Genomic DNA, 27,658 nt, shown 5'->3' on the forward strand with positions numbered 1-27,658 from the left:
ATAAAATGACAGCATCTCGCCTCCAAAAACGGCGGTACTTTGCTTACCCAAAATAAAGTCATCGCGACACCGACGACAGAGAGCAGAAGAGGGTTAGAGGGACGGATAGAAGGAGCTGGAGGGTGTTCGATCGATATTCAGATATAAAGGTGTGATGTATCGTTGCGGTGAATGTGGGAATAGCCGGGATGGTGCTGGCATCGTTGACGGATGCTGCTGTTGCGGGAAATGATCTGTGGTCCAAGGTGAAGAAAATAGTGGCTCCCCGGCAAGGGGATGCTATGGTGGACGCCACCGAACCGGTTTCCATCATTCCTGGTAATTCTTACACACAGAAAACAATTTAGTTCTCCGTGCACTGTAATCCCACAAACTCTGCGCGCCATACGCGGACTAATAAATCCAAGAGAACCAGAAACATTCCGACTGTTTTGTTTAACTTTCACGGTTGTCGGTGTATGGGGTGGAGGAAGCGATTGTTAAAATTTTTAATTAAGCACAGTTGCTTGGTAATTGAAGACCGCCGCTTGTCGGGCCTGTCAAACTTGCGAATTTAATTGTTCTGATTTTACTTTAATTATGCCGCACTTCTGGAATTATTACAGTGGAACAGCGGTCAGAGTGCTCGTGTGAATTGCGAAAGTGTGTTTCGAAATGTCAACATTTTTAACGATGGCGTCCTTTAGATCACGCAACTTGTTAATGTTTCTCATCGTGGAAATGTTTTACCGGACACTTTATGGTCACCTTTGAACCATTTGAAATTCGATGGAAAAGTTTTTTTTTTCTGGAAACCACAGGGAAAGAAGTTTATAATAGGTTAAAAATGACTCGGTGAAACATTTTCTTAGTACATTCTTAGTAAACTATTCATAAACTATATAATATGGGCAAATACACCCAATAAATTCCAGCTTTCAATGTGAAAATTCTTAACGAAGATGTTCTTTGATACTTACAACAAAAAGTATGAGATCAGAACTCGTATTCCAACACCTCCAGAAGATTCTAAATTTTGATCTCAATATTCCAGAGATAGTATGACCGTTCGAAAGCGATTCGTCTGGAATACCGATGTACGAAAATATCAAATTGCAAAGCCAACTAACCTACAGAGACCGAAGTTCCTAATAACAGTTTAGTTCGCTTCCGTCCTCCTTGGGAATCGTAATTACTCCGTGGAATAATTTAGGGGTAATACAGATATTCCACCGACAGGAGTTGATCGTGCCGCTCCTAATGAAGGATAATGATTAGCCCAATCACCGACTATTCACACCGTACGCCAGCCAACGGGAGTATTTTCGGTGCAGTCTCCTCCATTGTGCAGGAACCGTGTGCGTTTTACCGGTGTACAATCATGTAACGAGAAACGTTTAATTTAATTACACTTGTAATGATGTAACCTGATCGTCCACTGTGCGAAAAAAAATTCGGTTTGAAGTTACTTCTCGTCGAACATTTGTTTCGACAATAATAATAATTATATTTGATATTAAAATATCATGACTGAAGTTAGACCAATCAAACTTTCCGCATAAAAAGCAGATATAACTGAAACACATAGAACGAATAAATAAAGCAAACTTCCTAGCCAGGTTTGCTCAAATTTTTTTCGAGCAGATTTGCGAATAATAAAATCACCCTGTAAAATGAAAACGTTCTCATTGTGTTCTGAATATTCGAGTCTTCGTTCCTGATCAAAGTTCTTCATTTATTACAGCCTTCTTTTTTCCTCTCGGTTACCAATCATCACACCTCGTTTTTGGGAGAAATATTAAACGAAATAATTTATTTTTGCAACCTCGCTAATTATGCGTGTACAAATATTTAACGTGAACCGAGCGGCGGCGAGCGCGGGAGAGAAGGTATTCTCAAAATTTTTAATAACGAAGCCCCCGCGGAAAATTAATTACGCTTCCTTTGAACAGGTCAAACATACAGTTTCTTTTCTTTTTTGTTTGATCTTATGAAAAACGCAGCAAGCCGCGCGAAAAAGAAATTCTGCAACGTCGAAAAAGTAATATTGTTACGTGTTCTTTTATTCCTTTTCATTATAATTTCTTCGCCGATATTATCGTTGAAGCAGATACGGAAGTTCCCCGTTTCGTCTTATATCCACGCCGCTCTTTGCTCCCTTTGTGTCACTCTATTGCCAGCCCGATAATAACACGGCTGAGCTCGACTTTCTGGATAATAGTTATAAGTTTAATTAAACCAGTTCCTCATAGCGCAATCCTCTATTCTTCCTTTAGAGTATCGCGGTGCGCGGTACGCAGGTGATTCCCGTATCAGAGACGAAAAATTGATGGACGCGCAGTAACCCATCGCTGGGAACCGTGTCCATTCAAGACCAATTCGAATCCTGAATAGAATAAAAACTCGGTTCGTTCCAATTAAATAGAGAGAGGAGTTTTGAGCAAATCAAAATTATATTCACTCCTGTTGAGGACGGAAGAAATTTTAATACAATACAAAAAAATATATATGATCACATTAAACTCTTTGAAGTTAGGTGGGTTAAAATCTATCCCACCTATGGCTTAGCTTTACTATTTTATATTTAAAGTTTTTCATTCGAGTGGCAATACTATGATTTAACGCTAAAAGTACAATAAGTGCAATCACAAATGTATATAAGTCAAAACGTGTTAGCGAGCTGTTGACACTGTTCTTCTGTGCAGCTTTTAATAAAAAAAGAATTTCTTAAGAGGTTTCTCCTATTTATTACAAGCATCTTTTTCCTCGAAGCATTTCTTCCATTAAACTATTAAATAATTGAATATAGAATTAATATTTTAAGAAAGTATGTGAATTTGAAAAATCGAGTATCCAATGCTATTTAAAAAAACGACTCCAAATTTTCTACAGCAATAAATTCTACACCCAATGCCAGAGAACTTTTGCTTGAAGCAGCACCATCGTTAAAAGTCCAAACGCCGTGGACGCAGCTTCGCGATCGGTCCACATAAATCTAGAACCAGCGAAAATGATTTGCCGCGATAGCATCGAGCCTCGGAAGTCCGAGTCCCAGTATATGTATATCGATTCCCGCAGCGCGCGGACGCGAAAGTTTGAACGAACGGATGCTGAAAGGGAATATTTTCTAGCGGTTCCAAGCTTCGTCGTGAACGCGACGCTAGTCAAACGAGTCGCTAAGAGCGACACCAAGGGAAAAGAAGAATCCGGAGGCGAGCGAAAGTTGGGTTTTTTCAGCGAATGAAATTAAACGGATCCGACGAAAAACTCGTTTAAAAACGTATTCCCTCTTCCATTTTCGAGCGGCGTAAAAATGCCCGGAGCACCGTCCGAGGACTTTTCGAGGAAACATTAAAATCCGTTAGACACATGGAAGAACCCCCGCCCCCCTCCCCCATGGACGGGATGGGTGGTTTTTTTTTCTTCGTGGAGTTGAAACAACTACGCGGTGAACCGTGGAAACGTGACTCGTCGCTTTGGAAAATTCCTTTGCGCCACGGCGACGTCTCTTATGATTCAGTGCTGCAAAGAAGCATTTGAATATTTCAACGAGCCGCGAAATTTAACTTGAAATGATACACTATTTCAGGACGTAAACGTTTAGATGTTTAGACCTCTCTGCTGTCTTGTGACATTTAATAAGTATGGTACTAATCTATGTCGCGTATCGCAATAAAATATCCAAACCATGTCCAGTGAGTTATTTCATTTTAATTTCTTGTTTAATGTTTAACTAAGATATAATCATCCCTGATCAGATCGTTTTTGTTTCGAGTCAGGAAAGAATACCGAGGCGAAAGAATAATCGAAACGGCTGCTGGATAGACGAGTCTTCGAATAAATGCCGGTCGAGTATATTCATTATCCCTCGACCAATCGTTTCTTCCTCTCGACCCTATTCATCGATTCGTTTGCTCGACGCTGCGAACAGTTGGATTGGATGGGATCGATGAAAGTGAAGAATCAGGTGGAACGAAAGAGCAAGGCACGACGGAACGAAAAATCAGGCTTATTTCGCGTCCGAGGTATGAAATGTCCGCGATAGGGCTGGGATTGCACGATTATTCGAAGACGAATTAAACACAATAAACATTTCTTCATCGGTGCAAATGTTGCACCAAAGGTTCGACATTTTATATATTTATTGAGTAACCCTGGTTGACTGTCTGGAAATTGAATTTTATTTTTGGACGAGACCCAGTTATGTCGAGAGAGAGAGAGAGAGAGAGAGAGAGAGAGAGAGAGAGAGAGAGAGTTTGCTTTGTTGCTAACTAAACGACGTTACACGATTCCTTTTAGTCCTTAGCTGCCTCCTTTGCATCGCAGAGCGCTAAGTTCAGTAACACGGAATTAAAGAAAGGATCCTTGTTGCTTCTCGCTGGAGGTCCAATTAGCTTCGTTGATTTATTATGTTCGCGGGACTCCTTTCGTCATGGAGAACCAAAGGAGGTCTACAAGAGATCTCTCTGTTCGTGTCAAGGAGTTAAACGTAATATCTGAACCAAGACTCGCTAGTATTTCTTTCCCGATTCCTGATTTAAATCTCGCCAATCAAAGAAACGTCCTCATTAAGCGATCCAGAGAAGCAATTTTCATTCGCGAGAAAAGTATACATTTCGTTTCGAGGTATTTCTACAATGGTTTCATTGCGTATCCCTACATAGGAGAAAGGTCCTGATAAAATCGTGATGGAAAGTCTCAGAAAAGACGAATTAATTTATTCCAATTGATTCTTAGATTAGGGTCACGATTGTACGGAGGGCGACTGAACCGAAGAGAAGTAAAGTATGAGTATTTCGTGCTTCGTGGAATTTTTTAGCTCGAGAATGTCGGATTGGCGCAGAAATATTGCCCAAACGTAGTGCTAACTCGCGTGAAATAAGGTCTATAAATTTGATTTATAAATGATCTTGTACAACTGTAGCTCAGACTGCTAAACGAGCTGTTCGAACACAAGTTTCTCTCGGAGTATGAGTAAACTGTAGTATCTTTTTAAGCTCAATTAACGCCAAGAAGCAAACTGGTAGATATATTTGTTTTATTCAAGGGTTGATCGAGAGTATTGGGTTGTTCAGAAAGTTCGTGCCAATGTTTAAGAAAAATTCAAAGGCACATTTGAATTCTGATATACATATACTTATTGAATTATATTTTCCTCCACAACCCTTCCACCTTTTAAGGATGTATACATGTTATTTGTTTTCCAGCATTCCGATATATTCAGACTTCACCACCTAATAAATATCGACATGGACTTTTTAGACAACCCAATATATGTATCCAATTTGCGTAATTCACTTTATTTCGCGTGCATCCATCTTACACCCACCATTCGTTTCAAGTTTCCAACGAACAAGCCGAGAACAAACTTGCTCGATTTTTCATAGCTCGTTCTTTCCTGGAACAGTCTGGCTCGCACGCAGCTGAAGGTGTTCCTTGCAAGCGCAATAATAATCAAGATTACGACCGCTTTAAAAGTTCATGCTAAATGTAACGTCGGTCCCGTTCCCCTCTTTTTCGCGGATAGCGCGACTTTTCACGTGCATCCCCCTCGTTCATGGCGTTTCGCTAATGAGATACACAAGGTTACGGAGATTAGGTCAATTTTTCTTCATCTCGCGAGAAGGACGTTTCGACGCGGGCTGTTTCGTTCCACGGCGTTTCGAAGTTCCCATCGCGGGGCATTATTGTTACGGGAAAGTTTCCACCGCTCGGAGAATGGAAGTTCCCTTCAAAGGACCGTCGTAAAAATTCACGAGAAATTTTCGCAAACGGACGCCCCTAGAATTCTAGCTCCTCCAGTTTTCATTAAAGATTCAAGATATACACGGTCGATCCGTGTCGGATTACTAGGTCACTCGTGGACCAGCTCGAGTATCGTTCAATTTTAACGAAGTTGTAAGCAAATGCAGCTCATTCGGGCTGTTTCAAATAATAACTACCTGAATATTATTCTAACGTCTGCAGATTTTATGCAATTATAGTGTACAATATAACAGAGACGCACAAAAAATACTCATAATGTATATAAAATGTACTTTATTACTTAATCCCTTGAGTTAAAAATCCTAAAGTTTCCAAGGTATAGAGTTTCCTTTTAAATTGCGAACTCTTCCCAAATTAGATCGATAGTTATTATCAATTAACGTCATGGCCGCCAATAAATGCAAATTAGGTGGGTTTCGGTGCCACTTGAACGTTAAACGAAGACATCTCTGCATTTAATCTGGTCGGGTGGCCAAGACGGATTCAATCTACAAAATGAGTGCACAGTATCCGCCGAGTTATACAAGCCAGTGCTCTCGGGTACCTTCTTTCCATTCATGAACAGCGCCGGAAGGTTCCAGTCGATTGCGCGCTATCGATTCGACGATCGGGACGCGAGCCTGGGCCGCGCTTTATTTTGTTTTTCATTTTGCGGCCCCGGGAATCTTGTGAAAGGTGACTTTAACGCCGGTAAGACTTTAAAGTGGCCCTTTAGCAACGCAGCCTCGGCTTAATGCCGCACCCAACACTTTGGGGTAGTTTCACCTCGTTGCCTCGTTCAACCCTTTCAGTCGTCGTGGCCTATTATCCACCACTATTAACAGCATTATGCAAATTCTGTTTGCCGTCAACCGACTACCGCGCGAGGGAAACGGAAATAATAATTATTCGAGGGTTGAAATTTTTACACCACTCGATATGTACGCGTTTAGGTTTGTTGGCGTAGGGGATGGATCAATCTTTTTCCCTTTGGATTCGTTCTCCTACATTTTTAATTATTTAGATATATTTTAATAGGAATAGAGAGGTTTCTTTTGCCAGCTTTTACTATGTTTCTTTCCTTTAACCCTCAGTATAGTAGACGAGCACTTTGTTTAAACCGTTGTCAGTTACATAAATCCATTCGGTATAGATTTTAATTTTGCATCGTTTAAAAGCTTCTTCTAAATATTTTGGTTAATTCACAACACACAGGACAAAAAAGAAATAAATTTCCTCGCATAATGAATGGATCAATACTAATCCCAAATACTACAAAAATCAGCAGCCTTACAATAGATTCCAAAGTTTTCGTTTCATTCAATTCTCGTTTCACAATCCTTTCAGTTCCTGGCCATCGAAAATTAACGAAGCGTCCCTTAACGATGACAGATCGTATTAAATCAATTTCAATTACCCCGATCCTCAAACATCCACCTGCCAGTCATTCTTCTCGACCATCGATGCTCGAATGCAGACCACGAAGTCCGATATATTCCATATGTCTTCGTTTCAAGAAAATTTGTCTCAACGGCGCGATAATGTCCGCCCACGTTTTTATTAAGTGACTTTTTCACGCAACAAGTGCCAAGCCATATATTATTCGCGGTTCGCGTCGATATTCACGCGAAACAATTCACTTTTCTGGAAATGATTTTCGATAAACCCCGATGCTCGCAATATTTCTCCCGGTTTCGGCGATTTTTCGAGTAATTCTGCGTCGTCATAACTTTTCATTTGCGCCGATGTAACGATACACGTGTCTGTTTTGATTAAAACTGACAGTGTCACGTATCTCAATTACGAAAAGGGATCCGTCAGAAAAGTGACGTCTAAACAAACCTGGTTTTGGATATGGAGATGAATTTTCGGGGAGCAAATCATTTTTTTTTTCATTTTACACTTTACACTTTACACTTTACAAGTTCGCAGCCATTAGCTCGATATTATTCGCGACGAAGGATTGTTCGTCACGAATAATACCGATTACCAGGTCTCACCACGTGGAGGTTGCTGCGACTGGAGACCCGGAGATAGAAGGAATCACAGCAAAATCATATTCCCCATCATAGTTTAAATAATAAGTCTTGTTAATAATTAATTTAACTATTGCCAGATATTAATATTCAGTTGGTTTAATCAAGAGATATTAAAATATTGACAAATTTCTCGTGATTAATGTCTCGAATGAATACTTATTCTGAACCGAAATTGGAATTAATATTTAATCGAACACTGAATGATACTGTATGTATCATAAATGTTTAATTATGTCTGATTAAGTTTTAATTGTTCCAATCAATAGATATTAAAATATAGAAAAATATGTCACGACAAGCTGCAAACACATGTGTAACGGGACATATTTAATCTGTTATGAATTTCGGCTGTTCGAAAATAAAAAGATTTTCAATCTTAAAATAAAACACTGTACCATATTCTACGCAGCGAATCACGGTGAATAAAATAAACAATACCTAGAAAAGGTCACTGCCCTGAAATCTGACCGACTTTACGTCTTCCAGCAAAGTGGACAATTTCTTTCGTCGTTACAAGACAAACATACTTCTGTCGGAGATCCCTCGGCGTCTCAGGTCGCCCCACTGCGTTATCTATTCAACCCTGCGTCTCGTCGTTCCTCATCTCGCATAGAAAGGGCTCGATCTTCGTCAAGCCCGCCAGCGATCGATCCTTTCTTCTCGCGTCAACTTGCCTCAGTTTCGATTACACAGTTCCTTACGGACGGTGGATACGTCGACTTGGAAACTCGGTAATCTGCGCCCGGATACGGACTTAGCGGAACGGGGGATGAGAGTTCAAAGGGGGTTGGAAGAAGGAACGGTCGTTGGCCGGATAACGGACCAACTCGTTCGCATACGACGACCGTGACAAAGCAATTATGCGCCATGGATCTAATTAAGCGAGCCATTGTTACAGCTGCTTGTGAAATAAATACGATTTAGCGAGTTAATCGCGATTCGTTCGATAGGTGAACTGTGGTTATCAATGGTGGACAAAGAAATTGAATCTCTGTTTTTAACGGATTCGCGACGGGCAGATATTTTACGTTTCTAATACCGAGCACTGACGAAATTAATAAAATCCTGAAACTGGACATCGCAAATTTGTATCGTTAGGGCGAGGATAAAAATTACTAAATATTTTTTTAAATATCAATGTTGCAAATATGTAGTGTATACAATGAAAAGTGTATCATAATTTTGTCATAACCAGGAATAGAATTTGAAGTGACGTGAATTCACGTCAGCGGTCACGAATGTGTTAAGTATCATTTGTTGACTATGTGATACACTGATTAGTTTCATCTTGGTATTCTTGAATTAAAATCATATTTTGAATGCATAACAAGGTAGACGATACTGTTTACGTTGAAGTTAAATAATTCATTAGCAATACTAATGTTGTACTTTAAACTTGTGGTGCAATTTATGTAGGCACTACTGACACGGCTTGGAGATTACTCTCGAGATCAACAAGGAAAAATTCAATAAAATTCAAAATTATTTATGTGCAAGAAATCATATGTAAAGAGTTTCCATTGTTAAAAACTGAGTCAAGCAATCGTACACAATCTCAGTCTGAAATGAAAACTATTGCAATGCAGAGAGAAAACGCTGTTACTCGAACATAAAGCAAAGTGGAACAATTTTTGTCAAACATGCATACAAGAAAGAGTTTCCAACTAAAAATGACAATAGTTCGATAATCGATATTATCAGATCTAGAGTTTCCCGGAGCTTCGAGGTATCTGGGTCAAATTTATAATGGCCCACAGGGACAATGGCGCAAATTTTCATAATTTCTGCGCCCAAACAATTACGCGACAGTTATGAAGTGCGCGTCGAAATGGGAGTACAAGAGAAACGTGTGGAGTAATAACGCGCACATTCGAGTCTCCGTTGTTTGCCTGATTTTCCATCTGGCGGAAAGTACTATCGGCTACGTACGAACGAACGTTCACTTCGGCTGGCGTCGCACGGAAACACAAACTTCCCTGTTATTTGATCGAGTTAAATTAAACAAACCTCGCGGCAATGACCGATTAGAATTATGTACATTACGCGGCGTGGCTCCCTCGCCAACTCGTGTATTCAAATTCGTGCCACTTTTGCTCTCCACTATTAGCGCATTACTCGAATGACATTAGTGAAACGAGTGAAGCGAATGAAATCATTGAGGGGACATGAAACTAAAATAGTGTGATCTTATGTTTGCTTGTTTGAGAAATTTTCGTACATAGTTGTGCACTTTTAGGGGGCCCTATAGATAAAGTTGAAAATCTACGAATACAAAGGAAATATTCATTGGGAGTTGAACATCAAAGAACTTAAATTATTACAAAATTTACAGCAATTCAAGAACGTAAGATGTATTGGCGATTCAAAGAAGTAACCTATACTTTTACCACGTTTATTTTTTTTTTACTCGTGAGTCCTTGTATGACGGTTAATAATCACAGCAGCGAATTAAAATAAAAGTTCCAGTGTAGCCATTTGAAAAAATTGCAGTATTTAGTATAGTGTCGCGAGTGAATCGTGAAAGCGTTTATACAGACTGAAATTAACATTCACGGATAGATAATAAATAACAACGTGTGATAGAGCGACTGTAACTGTACCAGTGTATCGTGAAGGCCTCTGGGTCGTCTTGAATCAACCCCAATTGCTCCGATAAAATGTCTCTCTTATTTTCAATTTCTTCGGCCATCTCTGGCAGCGACGAAAAACGGTCAGTCGTACAGGAACGTGATACAATTTTCTTTGAAACTTCCGTTTAGTTCGCGCTGTCACCAGGGGGTTGTACGTACAGTTGAAAGAGACTCGGACGTCGTAAAAGCTACCTTTAACTCTTTCTGCACAGGAGGCGATGCGGTTCCAATTTAACGCAGCCGTAAACCCACAATGTCAAGAATTATTGAACACTGGGGTAAATTATTCGTCGAGGACATGGTAACAGTTGTCTTTGAGCTTTGTACTCCGTTCTTGTCCATTTGGGTCTCTTTTATAGGCACTGAAACAGTGTTTGCTGGACGCTTGGAACCTCGTAACATTTATTTAGCAACCTCGACGGGCGGTAACTCCTCGAATACAGTAATAAACATTTAATACGCGGTACGTGCATGTAATTATTTACGGTCCTTCGTGCCGAGGGTAATTATTTACGATAATGTTGGTTGAGACTTGCGTTGGAACGGTCCAAGTCGCTTGCAATTGTCTCGAGCATTTTATTAAATTAAAATTCATGTACATTACGAAGTACAGCACGTATTTAGAATTAAATTAACACAGAGTGCTGTGGTAAAAATAAACTTTGTTTATCTTGTGAATGTATTTACTTCATAATGTAATATACTTCAGATTTAAATATGTACTATAAATAAACATAGAATTCCGCTGTTGCTCTAAGAAATTGCACCCACGCATAGACGCAGGACACCAGCAACCAATTTTTTTCTGTATATTACATTTTTGACCCCTCTCGATAACAGTATGACACTTTTTCAATGCTTTAGTGCGCGCTTTCTATCTCGTACAGATAGTGTATTTATCGTCGCCGCAGTTTTTTGATATATTTGGTCGTTCAAAAATGGTGTAAACGAAACATCGACCGCTTTCAATGAGAAATAAATTGCCACCTAACGAACATCGACGTTACATTGTGTGTCATAAAAAAGAACCGTGATCGTTTTTATCTGTCTTGAACAAGGATTGAAACGAATGTGTATTATTCCAGGTCTATTGTTGGCTGTTCCGAACACCTCGAATATTCTACCAACGTTTCCCTGTTGAGTACTCCTTATTCGGCGAAGGAACGTCACTATATGAGTTAACGACCGTTTCAACTTTCGGCGCGGGGCGAGTTGGATGCAATTTAATCTCGAGAATTTCTGTCACACGTTAATACGGACTAATTGAACGTGAATTCGCTTTTGGGCCGCAAATACGCGTCGCGCGGGTTGTAAATATTCCCAGCGTAAGGTAAACGTCCTAATTATCGAACCGTTTCTTGACATTGGTGCCAGAAATGGGAGCTACGTAACATTTCGTTCGGTATTCGATGAATGGTAAGTTAGATTTTGAGTTTATTTAGACGACCAAGGTGTTGAAGGATCAAAAAATAAACGGGTAAATTATAAATATTTTTTATATACTTTTAAATGAGGATAAAAGACGCCTGTATTAACGTTTCTAATAACAGTTCATATAAAATGGACATAATAATGATAATTTATCGAGGCCCACGGTTTCACGATGAGAGTGCGTATAAAATGGGATATACGGGCGATTTCCATAAGAGAGCGGCGAATCACGTTGTAGATATTGATTATTCGATTTTACGAGACGCGAACGCTCCATTCTCGATGGAATAATATTGTCCCGCGAAAAAAAAACAACCAAACCTGTGTCAACTGTGACACCAGGAATTGCCGCGAAACCGTGTTTACACAACGTATCAACGAGGACACAGCGAGACGGAAAAATCGCTAGATTCAATTTTATGGGCCAATGTTCCGCGATAATTCGGCTATTTATTTATTATACACCGCTGCGAGGTTTTGGTATTCGGCGAGAGTGGCAGGGAAGAGACAAAGGAAACACGGGAAATACGTTTGGAATGTTTAATTACGCGCGACAACATTTTAATGAAGACCTCGCCGAGACGTTTCTACCTTTCTACGTCGCGACAGTAGAATGTCAATAATTCGCCCAGCGATACCGAAATCGAAATACGTCGAAAGCGTTTATTTTTGGTCCTTCGTAGATATTAAGACTTGGGATTGGATATGATTTGGGATTTCTGTAATTTGTACAAAAAGGAGTAGGCAAAAGAAATTATAAGAGAATTATAAAAGAAAGTAGGAAGAAGAATGTTTAGCAGATGTCGGTACGAAGGCAATGTATTCGTTAAATTCAAATTTTATATCAATATTTATATTTATATTTATACTTAAGTTTTGTCGAAACGATAATTATTAATCTTCTTCGCATACATTTATTATGAAAATTCTAAATTCAATTTGATTTTCGGTATGATTTTAACTAAAGCTTTTGATATTAATCAGATTTGTATATTCACGCGAATAAATAAACAAAAATAACCTCATTTAACCGATTCTGGACTGATTTATGACAGAATACGTTACTTCGGAACGAATTGCTAGCACATAATTAAATATCGCGCGCAATTACGTATTGCACAATATATTGAATAAACCTCGATATCATCTCGCCAAAAATGACGTTATACTAACCTGTACACCAACCCACACCTGCGATATATCATCCCTTCTCGGTACTACAATAGTCGCAGATTTAATAATTTTATCCAAACGATAGGAAACACATTCTCACAATCATCCGTCGCGTCAAATGACCTCACTCTCCCCTGGTCATCCTAAACGCGCGCTTCTTGGCCAGCGGCTGTGTTCTGTAGAAGGTCGAAATTAAACCGAAACCCTGTAGTGTTGCAACTCTCGCGAAACCTGTTGAACACGCCACCCCTGTATCGACAGGTGCATCCGTCGTCGCTCCTCGTCGATTTCCCAGCCGAATACGCGTCACGTTCGCAGCATCGATTTTCCTTATCACGCGCCGCTGAGTTGCATTTTTATCACCCGATGGGAAATGAAAGTTTTCGCTGGCAAAAGTGACGCGAAGACAAAGGAAACGAATCGATCACACGCCCTCCCAACCCTCCATCGACGCCTTCGATTTTATTGGCCTGGGCACTTGTAAACGCTGCCCTCGCGAATGGAAAAGTTTCGGACCTGGTACCCGTCTCGCGTGGAGCTAAGTTAAATGAAGAATCGTAGACGACGCCCACGGGTCGTCCGTAACGTCACACCGTTTAAGGGTGTTTAACGCTTTTATCGTCCTACCAAACACTCGGGTCGTTGCTCTCGACCAAACATGCGCCCAAACTCGAAACTCGCTAACTTCTTTAAATATACGCGGGAAAGTGAAGTTTCGAAACGTAAGTCCTCGTACATTTCGAAAACTTACCAGACGCTTGGATTCGATGTTTGCGCAAACTTCGCAGCCCGTTTACCGAACGGACCTTTTCGCGCCCGTTTCTATGGGGATACAGTTCCGTGGGCGATCGATGAATCTCTACGTTCATGGGAACACGAATTTTATTTCTTTTTCTTTTTTCTTTAGCGAATTTATTATATTATGTATCGATTTATGAATTTATACGGGTTTATTGCTGCTTTCAAAAAATGTACTCGGTGCGTTATGAAGGTCTTTAAATATTTGTATGTTATGGATACATTTGTAAATGTGTACTCACGGGTATTTATAAATTCATGAATTTTGTACGAGTCGATGTGTGCATTTGGAAATTTAAATTAAACTTGCTACTGCTGAAGTATTATAAACTCATTTATTTATGTTAAATTCAAGCATCAGACTACGACAGAGATTTAATTGTTTCGATAAAAAGGTACTCGTGGTCTACATGTTCGTTTTTCGAGATCTGTATTAAAATGTACTGAATAATGAATTGGAATAACTCAATCATATTTTTAATTGTCTGTGAATAACATAAAATTGGATATAATACATTTCGTAAATTGTAGTCGTTACACAAAATGATATATTATGTATTTCACTCATCCTTTGGATATGAAGTAACATGAGAATTAATAGGACGCATCAGTTTCCAAGTTGCATGACACATACTCTTCTATTTTTAGATAATTAAACAACTAATTGGATCGTTCAGTACCAGCATTCGGTACAGCTCAGGTTAGCCACAAATAAATGTTGCCCGAAATAATTAACTAAATCGTATTCCGTGGATTTCATATAAATAAATTAATGTATATCCTGTACAATCTGGAAGTTTAATTTAAACGATTGTATAGAGCGAATTACTTAATTGTTGGTTTGTAATAAATTCTGTATTAGTTTATAAATGTACCAAATTGATTACCTGTCAATATTTAAAGCTTTCGGAGTGAATCGACTATACTAAAATCATTTCTCAAGGTCCACATCGATTTTCTCTGCTTTTTATTTCGGGGAATTTATCCGTCTAGCTCGCTACACTCCTAAATGAAAAACAATATAACCTGTGGGAGAGGTATCTGTTATCAATCGTAGATTTTTTGCAGAATCGTGCGTTCGAGTCTTGTTGAATTCAATTAGATTGCCGGAAAATATCTGCACGCCTTCCGCGGTCTGTTATTTGATTCGCTGTCGATATTAATCGTTGTCGACACGATCCGAAATTCTAATCTATCGTAATGAAATTAAAGCGAGCCAGAAGATCCGAAAAAATAAAGAGGGATGGTAGAATGATCGATCGCTGAACGATACCGTTCGTTCGAGTGGTATCCGGAAGCATCGAGCACACGTAGAATTTAATGCGGATCTGTAAAAAATGGTTCCTCGCGGAGATACCATTTTTCTAGCAGAATGAACCTCGCAGAAATTCAATGTACCATCAAACGGTGTAGCAGTCGTAAATCATTTAAAATTATTTTCTAAAGGGACGCGCGTTTTTATCGCGCCGAATACTGAACAAACACATACGTTCGCGGAACGATGATGGAAACTAGCGGTCTCGGAATATAATTACGACTGAAAAATGAAGAAAATAGTGGCCAATGAGGGATTCCCTTTCAGCTCGTACTCGAATGAAAAATTTCCCTGTGGACAATTTCCCCGTGGGACAATTGGTTCACGATTATCGGATTTGTCTGAATGCATCCCAATCCTTTGGTAACAGGATGCACTGTATTTTTGTAACTAACAAAAATAGTCCCGTTCGTGTTTGTTAGTGCTTTCTTTTTTGTTTGTTTGTAGGTCTGCGTATATTTTACCGAGAATTTCTATTTTAGCTTCGCTGAAACAAATTTCTGTACTGCAACTTTTTATAGCTTTTCGATTACGTTTCATTTTAGAATCAAAAAGTCACCTGAAACATTATTTTATCTTTCAAGTGTCGGATCTATTTAATTTGTAGTACCATTGAGTATTACATGCAATACAATAATTATTATTTAGACTCCACGGAACAAGTTCAAACTCTTTCGTTTAAATTTTCTTTGTAAAAGGATAGATTGCAATATTAATTCAAGATAAAGAGTTCTCCAAGTCCTGGTTAATTCAGCAATAAAAGAATTTTAACGCGTTAAGCGTAGGATGAAATAAAATGGGAGACGTAAATTGGGAATAAAAACGCTTCGCGAAATAATCGCGACTACGTTAATGCACTTCTGCGTACGGAAAACAGCTAAAAACAAAACTCTCCATTAATCACAATGCATGAGTATTGTGAGAATTCGCTGTATAAAAGTACGCAAGTGTTCTGTTTATTTCGAAAAACACCGTTGATCATTTATCCCGTTTAGTACACATTGTAAAAGTGCAATCATCTCGACTTCAATAATCCAAATAAAATTCAATTTGCTCGGCAATGCAAACGCGAAGGGAATTTTATTAATTTTAAAACGTACACGTGTACATTGATGAAACGTTTTCAATCTCTTCCGGGGGCTTCATCGGGATGTCATAAATCGTCTTAAAAAAAATAACAAATGGGTTTTCGACATGATACAGAAAATTATAGAAGAACGAAAATTAAATTTAACTGTATCTCCTCTCGAGTTTCCAAGAATATTGAATTCTAATTGAAGTATTTTTCAAACACACTTCCTGTTCCAGTTTGCCATGTTTTCGATGGTCATAAAATTGGAATGAAATCGTTAATAAAACGTGTAGGTATTTTTATGCTACGCGTAATGAAAATTTATTTTAACAAATACGCGTTTCCCAGCTCGAACTCGAATCGATTCCTCGTCGAAACATTATTATTTCTGCAACAAAAGGCATAATACATTCTAAATTTATTTCACATGAAATACCAAATGCTAAATATTGATACCAAAACTACTAACAGTCGATGCACTCCTATATCTTTCATTTTAAAAGTGGTATAAATAAATCAATTATCGATAAACTTACTCCTGTATCTCGATCATTGTCGCCTAAAATTCTGAAACAAACCAGACGCCATAACGAAGACGCCTGACGTTCACAGTGAATTTTTTCCGTTGTTTGATCACCTTGCTACCCTGATTCATTTGCACTGGCGCGTTCTCTTCGCCGTCGCTATCACTCGACAAATTGAAACTGATTACGTCTCGCGGCCTTGATTCCAACCACCCTCGAACAGCTTTAATTTCCATGAAAATTAGATGACTCTAACGACGAGCACGTTGGATGAGTGTTGTTGGAAAACCGACTCGGTTTTTCCTCTTTTGGATATCAGCGCTCATCGGGGAAATATCCTATGCATGTTAAGTATACGTGAGGAGCGCCTGAGTTGAAGGGAGGGAGAGTGTTGATGGCCGTCGGTTGGAAACCGCGAAATTGCTTCGAGATATTCCGAGTAAAGGATGTCCGCTTACCGCGGGATCGTTAAGGTGAGCGAGGCTGTACGTTGTTAAAATTTTAGGAACTGAAGAGATTGAACATATGCTCAGGACTGGATGTCGCTCTGTCGTAACTGGAGTCGACGATTATTTTAGAATTGGAATAATTTAATCGATGGGTGAAATTTATACTAAAATATTTTCGGAACATTTTCAACATATTTTCAACATTTATATACATATATAAGTGCTTGTGATGATTTAAGAATGGAGAATGAATATGTAATTCATTTTCAATTTAAAAGATTCGTGTCAGTAACAATGACAAAAATGCATTATTATGTTAAATGATTGAGAGTGTTCAGCATAAATTCTTAAGACACGTTTCTTATAAGATAGGGACACCCATGGATATCGCAAACCATGAATACGACAATATACTCCGCACTTTGCGAATGCACACGCTTAAGCAGCGCCAAACTGTAGCTGACCTCGTATTACTTTTTAAAATAGTCAATCGTAAAATTGTATGTCCCAAGATACTGGAACTATTGAAAATTAATATACGTAGCAGACAACTTCGAAGCAGCGGTATTTTTTACATTGATCCATATCGTACCTCAATTGCGAAACAAAATTGTGTCACAAGAATATGTGCGATGGCTAACAGCCTTAATATGTCTGTCGATCTCTTTCATGGCTCACGTTTAGCATTTGAAAGGTCAGTAGTTGCAATTTTGCAGATACGCAATCAAGGTTGAACACGTTACATCATAGTGATATCGTATTCGTCTCCATTTTTGTTTTGTTTTTTCTTGCGGTCATGTTATCACATTGTACTTGATATCAAGGACAGGTTACCCGTAAATAAAGTATTATTATTATTAAAAGTAATTGATAACACTAAAACGAGTATTATATCTCGAAAGCAACCCTTTACCAGACCCAACCCTCCCTGAAATGGATCCTGAACCGCCTGTCAGATACGAAGATCATCGTTCCATCTATTCTATTATGGTTACATCCCCGTCGATGTTAAACATGCTCCGTGTATCGCCATCGATCCTAACAGGAAGAACCCTAACTCGATAATTCTTGGGTAGAACAGCACCTAGAGTGACATCCCATGGTCTCTTATTGATTTCACGACAGTCAGGAGCCATTATTGCTGGCGTAATCTCAGCGTGGGCGTCGAATCACGACAGTCGACGCGACAGAGGATTACGGGACAATGTCTAAGTATCGATATGAAATACGATACCCAGTGACCTGTCACTCAGTCGAGTTTGGCCACTGCCTCTGATCGGTTCATCGTCTAATCCCACGGCTGTTACCCGAATGATTGAAATTATCTTCATCGTCGACATGGTCGTGTTTGCCTTGGCTGGTGTTGTGCAAACTGACGGACGTACATGTGTATGCGTGTACACATAACCCCGTGTCACGTGCGTAATTAGTATGTCAAAATATGCATTAAACATCACGCTAATTATTCGTATCGTCGCATCGAACGTCCCACGGGACACCACCGTTTCAATCGAAGGAGGGCGATGCATCGTTAACCGTGCACTTGAAATTTTTGTAATCCAAACAGATTTATTCGGAACAGAGCTGAGCGAATTTTATTCCGAGGGGGTTGAGGAATAAAAATATCGGATTTATTCGCAAGAATAAAAACAAATGAATACTTCAGCCGCTCGTCTGGAAGCAGGCGACGTTGAGCTGCTCGTGGAAGGTTTGTGGGTTTCGCTTGTTTATATTTCCACGAATATATATCTGGAATTTTTATTAAATTTGCCCAACCCTGATATAAAATTAAACGATAGGAATTAAAAATATCGCGCACATAGAGGCGACGCAACGCGATGATAGTAACTGGGGAAATGTTTAAAAACGTATGTGTTGCGCGTTAAATATTTCGGAATAAAATTTTTATGATTGCAATTTTCTGCCTGGGGTCGAACATACCACCCTATTTTGGCGCAAAAAGCTTGACAAAGTAAATACACGTTTCGATGGTACGAACGTCAACGTCGATGCTTTTGAAAAATTAAAATCAAGTATGGACGAATTTCAAATAAATCCATGGTGGGTTAGCGAAGCAGCAAATAATGGAATAAAGGATGGTTTGATCAATGACAAAGGTTTAACGATGAAAAATATATATCACACTCTAGATGAAAAGCTGGTGATAGTATTGAAGAATATTTCTTTAAAACTTTTGACACTACAAGGAAGATAGATATGAAGGTTCATCTTTAGTTCTTAAAATTCGTGAACTTATTTTTATATTTTAAAATTCATTTGAAGTTTAGAGATATGAGAAATTAAAAACTCTTCAAACTATACTGATTTGTATATATAATAATAGTTACAATTAGATATAAAAATAGTAACTGAGAGTTGTCTACAGGCAGCAGGATGATGAACAGTAGAAAAACAGAAAAATGGACTGAAGAAAGAATGATAAAAGTAAGACTCCTTACTAGAAAGAAAAATGGCCGTTCAAGCTCATGCAGTTGCTACTCCCACCATTTGGCTACTCCACTACTTCATCATTCATCTTCTCGCTGCACATTATGGTTTGGTTGTAAGACAGCAATTCGCTGCCATTTTCACAGTAACTTAATTAATGTCTATATTCTCCATTTCTCGTTTTCATTTTGCTTCTATGATACATGTTCACGAGCAATTTGTTTCTCTACGAAAAGTAAAGTAGTAAAACACAAGAATAAAATAAATAATCACCCCGTCAACTAAGTACGGTTGAAAAAATATAATTATAAAAATATAAAATATAAAATTTGTTTACTGTGAAACTGATACCCCGTGTTGAGCAATAAATTGCATCGCGGTTCTGTGACTTCGACTACAATATTATACTTTCGTTTTGAAAAGTAAATCACGTAATCGGACACTTTTTCTGTAAAAAACGCGTGTTTTATCCAATCTCTCTGACACGTATTACTTTTAATGCGATTTCACCACCGCTGAAATTGGAGTCACACGTTTCACCTCTCTCTAGTTGTACAACATTCTTGTTGGCTTTATATGATTAATAAATACATTATAGTATTTAAAGGTAGGCGAGATAATGTTTGACATATCTAAAGATTTGATGCTTAACATATTTACTCTAGAATTAGAGAAACCGTTGGACAGAATTACAGTACCGGAAGAATAATTAAATAACATCAGAAGTTCGTAAACAAATAACCAGTTTCCAAGCACCGTTATCAGCAAATCCAGCCCAGAAAATGGTCCATAACTTCGCGACGAGTATTTTGATGTGTGCACCTTTGAGTTTGCCAGCGAATTCGAAAGATTGGCCGAAATCGCAAGGAGCTCCGACGAAATTGGACAATCTCTCGCCCGGGCGAAAATCGCTTTCTTCCGTCGGATATCCAACGATGCGAGCGGAAACGATTCGTAGAATTTATATGATAGTTGGAATTAATTTGCGCCGAATCTACAAACTACAAACTTAACCCTCTCTGGATACACGTTACTTTAAGGTTACATGCTAATATTGATAGATACTTTACCAAGTAAATCTTAATAAAAGTGTCCACCTATCCTACTCCAAGTACACATGCATATTACATTAATTTTTTTTTTAACGGACCACACGAAATCGACCAAAAATTGTACTATACATAAAATCATAAGACGTGTTCAATCTCAATACGAGAAGTGGAAAGAACTCACCAACCCCTATTAATTAAATTCAAATTACTCGCTGGAGTTTCGCGACGCCCGAGAAAAGTTTCTACTTTGCCAGGAGGTGGCATCTTTGATAAGGCGTCCCCGACTAATACACCACGTCTCTCGTTTGTTGTCAGGCGCAATCTTCCACGCGGGGGATGAGGAGCACAGAGCGGCGTTTGAAAAGGCGGTGTACGAGGCGAGATTCGAGCGCATCGCGCCCACATTCGAATTGCAGGCCGTCATAAAGGAGGTGGAGGTTAATACCGACAGCTTCAAGACCGCCGCCGCTGGTACGTACGGATCCACTCGATACGGCTTATAAGTAGTTTAGCGTGGCAGACAGCCGCGACGCAAAATCAACCCCCGACGTTCGGGATTAAAACAACTAATGAACCAATTAACGGGGCGTATAGACGCGGCCGTTCGAACGGGAAACTTCGACGTCGCGTCTTGATTAATTGCACGGGCGCTGGAAGGAAACGCGAGTGTCAATTACCAGGGCGAACAGTGTCGGGAGAGGGGTGGCAGGGAATAACTATCTCGTTTGTAACGGTTTTCGCTGGGGGTCGTCCGGTGCCGTGGACTTCGACGCCAGTCGTTGCTGTGGCGCGATAAATTCAACGTTAAGCCCTTTCAAGGGAAGATGGCGGCGACAATGGAGCCACCGAGGAACTTCCCTTACCTTTGCCACGGGGATTTGATACCCCAAGGAACTCCTTTTTCATGTCCCTCCGTCGAATAGGAACGCCTTTTCTTCTGTGTGCGGCAGAGTGTCTCGATGCTTGGGTATGGTAAATTTAGCGAGTTTCGACGCGTGTTTGGACGATGATTTGAATGGTGATAGGAGATTATGGGAGTGGCAGTTTCTACGTCTTGTCATTTTCAATGACGGAGTGCTTGGAGGGAATTCATTGGTCACAATTTGCGTAAAGAATGGATGAAGAATCTAAAGAACACGTGTATAATGTAAAGAACATGCAAATAACATAGAGAATTGGTAGTGAATATAGGTAATTACAAATATGTGATTAGAATATATTTACGAATGCAAAGTGTACATGTTTAAAATTTTCAAAAACATTTTGTCTACACAGAAACTGTATTGGCTGTACTAAAAAATTTTCACACGTACCATCGCACTTTTAAAAATGTCCAAACGAATACTGGAATAAATATTTAAAATAAACGTTACACGGAAATACAATTTTTAAATAAATTATTATTGAAATCCCGCTTATTTTTGCGATATTGATACCAAACATCAATATTTCACATATGTCCTATAACATTTCAGGAAAAATTACATTCGTAAAAGCCATCGTACATTTTACGCATTACCCCAATAGATATATCCCACTGAAAATCGATATGCAACTCGAAATTTAGCTTGCCAGTTCAATAGTTACCCAATCATACGGGTCCCGACTTGTCAAAAAAAAAAAGAGCAAAACTACGGTAACTCGAATTTCCCTCTGCAATAATATCCATACAGGTGGTAATATCGGTCCCAACTGCCTGAAATTGATCTGTATACACGCAACGGCTTACGTGGCTCCTCTCCGATTCCAATTTCGAGGGTGCTCCATTTGCATGCTTAGCTCTACGTAAGTAGCCTAACTGGTAGTGTGGAAGACACCCTTAACGTTGCAGCCTGCGAGCTCGTCGAGGAAGGTGTGGCGGCGATCTTCGGCCCCGTGAGCTCCTACACGCATGGAATTGTCGCTAGCATCGCGGCACGCTTCGATATTCCGCACATCGATTACACGTGGCGACAGAACGAGGAACTCCAGGTCGACCAGGAACCGAAGAACCCGACACCGATGACCATCAACTTCTACCCTGACAGCGAACTTGTCGGCAAGGTAAGTTATCGATTACTCTGTCAATGTTTTTAGTCTTTTTTGAAGCATTCGAATAATTTATAGAAGAGAATAATAGTGTAGTGTTACAAGCATGTATTCACATTTGACCCGTTCACTGCATAATTTGATTAACTTCGCCAGTCTCATAAAAATTGTAACATTACTGACAATTATTATTTAGCTATTCTTTCTCATCAATTTTATATACCGTTCGATGGAAGCTACATCTGTATTTATTTATTCTACAATATTTATTTGAATCTGTATTATAATTGGAATTTTAAGAAACAATGTACATTATTTCATCGCATTTCTCAACTTTTTGTTTTATGGAGTTAATTGATTTACGCGATAAACGGCTCATTTATTTATCATAGTTTGCATGTATTATTAAAGAGATAATCGAGGAATCATGCAAAGCATATCAATACCACTTGACTCTTTAAATGGATTCTTTTTAAAACAAGACGCTGTTTAAGTCTTGAATAATTCATCAAATTGTGTTGATTCAAGAGAGTCCTTTTAAATAACAGCGAAAATAAATTGGTTTCAATATGATTCTGTGAGAAGATGAGAAGTTGGTTCGCGAGTCTGACTAGTAACGGTACAATCTCCTAGATTTTAGCCCATATAGAATTCTGTAGTGAATCTAAACTAGTAGATTGTCCTGTTGCTGTCCAGACCTACAATTATCACGTTACAACCACAAATTTTCAGCAATAACTGTAAACACTACCGTCATTCAACCTTAAATAAACAATATACAGTAATTCTATATCAGTTGAGCCTCTGCAAATGAAATAACATTTCGTTGATACTCTGGATGTTCTCTAACTGCCGATTCCCAGACTGTGGCTTCAGTAATCGTTGCTTTGGTTATGTTCTACGCAGGAACCCACATTAAACGAATCGTAAACGGCGTTTCAAGGAACATCGGAATGTGCGGAACGTCAAGAAATTGGCAACGAGGAAACATCGTTTCGATGCATTTTAAATTACGCGCCTAACGAGGCGAATCGAGCGATTTTTAAGTAGTTGGAGCATTAAACCGGTAAACCGGAGCTAATGAGCACGATCAAAGACTGAACTCCAGCTAACGACTCTGGATCAGCTTTTGTTCTTTCGTATTTAGAAAAGAGAGAGAGAGAGAGAGAGAGAGAGAGAGAGAGAGAGAGAGAGAGAAGCAGCGTGATGGAGGAAGGAGAAGAGAAAAAAAAATGAAATCGATCGCTTGGTACAAATTAAACGACCAATCGATTAAATCTAATTAAAACGAGCGAAAGAATTATTGCGCGTTTTAATTTTATTTCGTAATTAAAACGACGGAGGGGGTTTGGTTCCGCTCGCGATAAATAGAATTACGCGGGGTGCTTTCGTGTCGCATTCAGAGGCTACCGTTTGCACGAATACTTTTCAAATATTTAACGCGATATCAATTACGTGTTTGTTCCTTCTCGATGCCCTTTATCCACGCGCGTTTTCGAGCCACGAAATATCGCAGTTTTATCGGTAAATTCCATCGCCGGGCGACGTGAAAATGTCTCAACAGTCTTCTGTTCAGAAAGGGGCGAAATTCTTGTATGGATACAAATTTTTGATAAGAGGTACAACACTTTTTAGAGATTCACCAGTTTTCATAAGGGATGAAATTATATTTTGTGTGAGTACAAAAGCTTAGAATTATAAAATAGAATTAGGATCACTATTTATCAGTCTTAGACAAGTTTGTTTGTTGCAAAAATTCAATAGACAAGACTGGTTTATAAAATATAAAGCATGTCAAGCTTGATAATTTGATTTCGACCCTCAGATAATTAATATAAATAATTCCTGACTATCTATAGGGTTACCTGGACCAATTGTACGTAAAAGAATAATCACAAATCTGCATTGCGGGAGTCCACGTTAAATCCTTCCGAACGACACGCGGATATATTACTGAAGTTTTTTAATTTAACGTGACCGAAACAGTGGCATTCGCCGGGGAAACCCGGGAACGTCAAAAGTGAAATTTCGCGAGTTCAAATGCAATTTGACGGACGTTTGAAATATAATTTCGGAGCAGTAACTAGAATGTTTAATTACTGAATCGTGATACACTGAAATTTCCGTACTAGGACGCTCGACTGTTTTCTCCGCGCGAAAGCCTCGGTTGTGGGGAACCGTTTCACATCTGACACCATTCGCACTCAATTATACGATGTAATTATAACGAGTCTCCAAGCAGGGAGGCAAGCACGTAATGAGATGGAATTACATGTTTTCTTTTTTATATTTTACTATGAAGTACTCCGACATTAAGTCTTAGACAGATTTAATATACGCGTTACATAGAATGTTGGTGGAAGTTTTAAAAAGACTTGAGAAATATACCAAAAGACGTTCTATCGATCATTTAAGACACGAATTAGGTATTTCACGAGCTACTTCTTAAATGTATTCAAGGCATAAATATTTATTCTCTGAGAGGATCATAAATTCTCAATTCGAAAGAATTTATTGTATTACATTGTCGCTCTTTGCTTTAAACAAATTATTATATACACAGTGGATTGTGAAGGTGACACATCCAAGAAACGTAATAAATTGAGTCTGAGATACAATGAAAATTTTTCGCAGGCGATCGCTGACTTAATCGACGCCACGAAATGGAATGCCTTCGTCGCGATTTATCAAACCAACGATGGCCTGTCGCGAATCAAACAGGCCCTAACGCTTAGACGAAACAAGGACAGCGTGATGACGCTAAGAAGACTCGGCGAAGGGCCAGACTATCGAGCTGTTCTGAAAGAGATCCACGCGCTGTCCATCTGCAACGTGATCATCGACGTTGATCCGAACATCATCATCGACGTGCTCTATCAAGCGAAGGAGGTCAAGCTGCTAGGGGACTACTGTAATTTTATAATTACTTATATGGTATGAACCTATATTCTATTTCATTCGCGTTCCTTCAAATCTAATTTACATATAATAACTTACCCTTATTTTCTGCTTAATCGATACCAGCCTTAAACAATGTTAGGATTCTTCATTTATTTTCCTTTTAAATGTGAGACATTAATTAAAACTTGTAGTAAAAAGAAAGATTTTAGCATATGTGTTCACAGTTCGAAATGGAGTTATTACATATCGTTTATTAATCGTCACAATCAATTTTTACATGAAATAAGTAGAATATTCTATAATTAGTTGATAAAGATAAAATAAATACAAGCATCAGTCGTTTCGTTCGTATCCGTTTTCACCCGCGGCAGAATTCATAAAATAATTTTTTGGAAAAAAAATTTTACCGACTTCAAAAAAAGTTCAGTGAAAAGTATGAAATAATTTCTAGTTAATTTATATGAATACGCACTAACTCTAGATATAATTGTTTAAAACTATGGGAAAATGCAATGACAAGCTTGAAATAATTTCTAGTTAACGCATATAAATCTGCATTATCGACCGAGCACTCCACATTACCGACAGAGTAACCTGCATTATCGACCGAACACTCTGCATTACCGACAGAGTAATCTGCATTATCGGCCGGAGAACACTAAATTACCGACAGAGTAACCTGCATTATCGACCGAGCACTCCACATTACCGACAGAGTAACCTGCATTATCGACCGAACACTCTGTATTACCGACAGAGTAACCTGCATTATCGACCGAACACTCTGCATTACCGACAGAGTAATCTGCATTATCGGCCGGAAAACACTAAATTACCGACAGAGTAACCTGCATTATCGACCGAGCACTCTGCATTACCGACAGAGTAATCTGCATTATCGGCCGAGCACTCTGCATTACCGACCGAGTACTCTACATTACCGACGGAGTAATCTGCATTACCGGCAGAGTAATCTGCATTACCGACCTAACATTCTGTATTACCGACCCAGCACTCTGCATTGCCGACCGAGTACTCTACATTGCCGACGGAGTAATCTGCATTACCGACAGAGCAATCTGCATTATCGACCGAACATTCTGCATTACCGACCGAACATTCTGCATTACCGGCAGAGTAATCTGCATTACCGACAGAGTAATCTGCATTACCGACAGAGTAATCTGCATTACCGACCGAACACTCTACATTGCCGACAGAGCGCTCTGCATTATCGACCGAGCACTCCACATTACCGACAGAGTAACCTGTATTATCGGCCGATAACCTATCAGACCTAACTCTGACCAACCAAAGCATCTGGCGGATTGTTTCACAAAAATTGTGTCAGTAAGGTCGATAATGCAGATTACTCTGTCGCTAATGTGGAGTGCTCTGTCGATAATGCAGGTTACTCTACCGGTAATGTCGAGTGCTCGGTGGGTAATGCAGATTCATATACATTAACTAGAACTTATTTCATGCTTTTCATTGCATTTTCCCATACTTGTGAACAATTATGTCTAGAGCTAGTGCGTATTCATATAAATTAACTAGAAATTATTTCGTACTTTTCGAAGTGGGACTCTCAAAAAGAGGACAAACGGCGAAAGAGGGCGCGCACTGCTGTTGTGACGCAAAAACCGAAGACGTACATTCGAGGGCGAATGTCAATTCAGAATGGCCGAGTGTAGTGTCCGCGCCTCCCATACCCAACAATAAGGAGTCAAATAAGAACACGAAACGTAGGGTCCTACAGTAATGTAAAATGTTCGGTCGGTAATGCAGATTACTCTGTCGATAATGTAGAGTGCTCGGTCGGTAATGCAGAGTGCTCGGTCGGTAATGCAGATTACTCTGCCGGTAATGTAGAGTACTCGGTCGGTAATGTAGATTACTCTGCCGGTAATGTAGAGAACTCGGTCGGTAATGCAGATTGCTCTGTCGGTAATGTAGAGTGCTCGGTCGGTAATGCAGATTGCTCCGTCGGTAATGCAGATTGCTCCGCCGGTATTGCAGATTACTCTGTCGGTAATGTAGAGTGCTCTGTCGGTAATGTAGAGTACTCGGTCGG

General features: G+C 39.3%; 1 protein-coding gene across 3 annotated transcripts in view; it reads left to right on the forward strand.

The window, feature by feature from the left end:
• Window positions 1–27,658, forward strand: part of LOC128875807 (glutamate receptor ionotropic, kainate 1-like) — a 69,041-nt gene that overhangs the window by 21,826 nt on the left and 19,557 nt on the right. For 2 of the 3 annotated variants that reach the window (XR_008456888.1, XM_054121707.1), the window contains exons 3-5: window positions 20,971–21,126; window positions 22,487–22,698; window positions 25,318–25,617. Coding sequence is in view for 2 of the 3 variants with exons in the window: in XM_054121707.1 (XP_053977682.1) it covers window positions 20,971–21,126; window positions 22,487–22,698; window positions 25,318–25,617 (668 nt within the window). In the remaining variant the exon portion in view is untranslated. The remainder of the gene's footprint in view (window positions 1–20,970; window positions 21,127–22,486; window positions 22,699–25,317; window positions 25,618–27,658) is intronic. The other variant, XM_054121719.1, reaches the window with a different exon arrangement.

Source organism: Hylaeus volcanicus, chromosome 1 (assembly GCF_026283585.1).
Source record: "Hylaeus volcanicus isolate JK05 chromosome 1, UHH_iyHylVolc1.0_haploid, whole genome shotgun sequence".
Taxonomy (NCBI): Eukaryota; Metazoa; Arthropoda; class Insecta; order Hymenoptera; family Colletidae; genus Hylaeus; species Hylaeus volcanicus.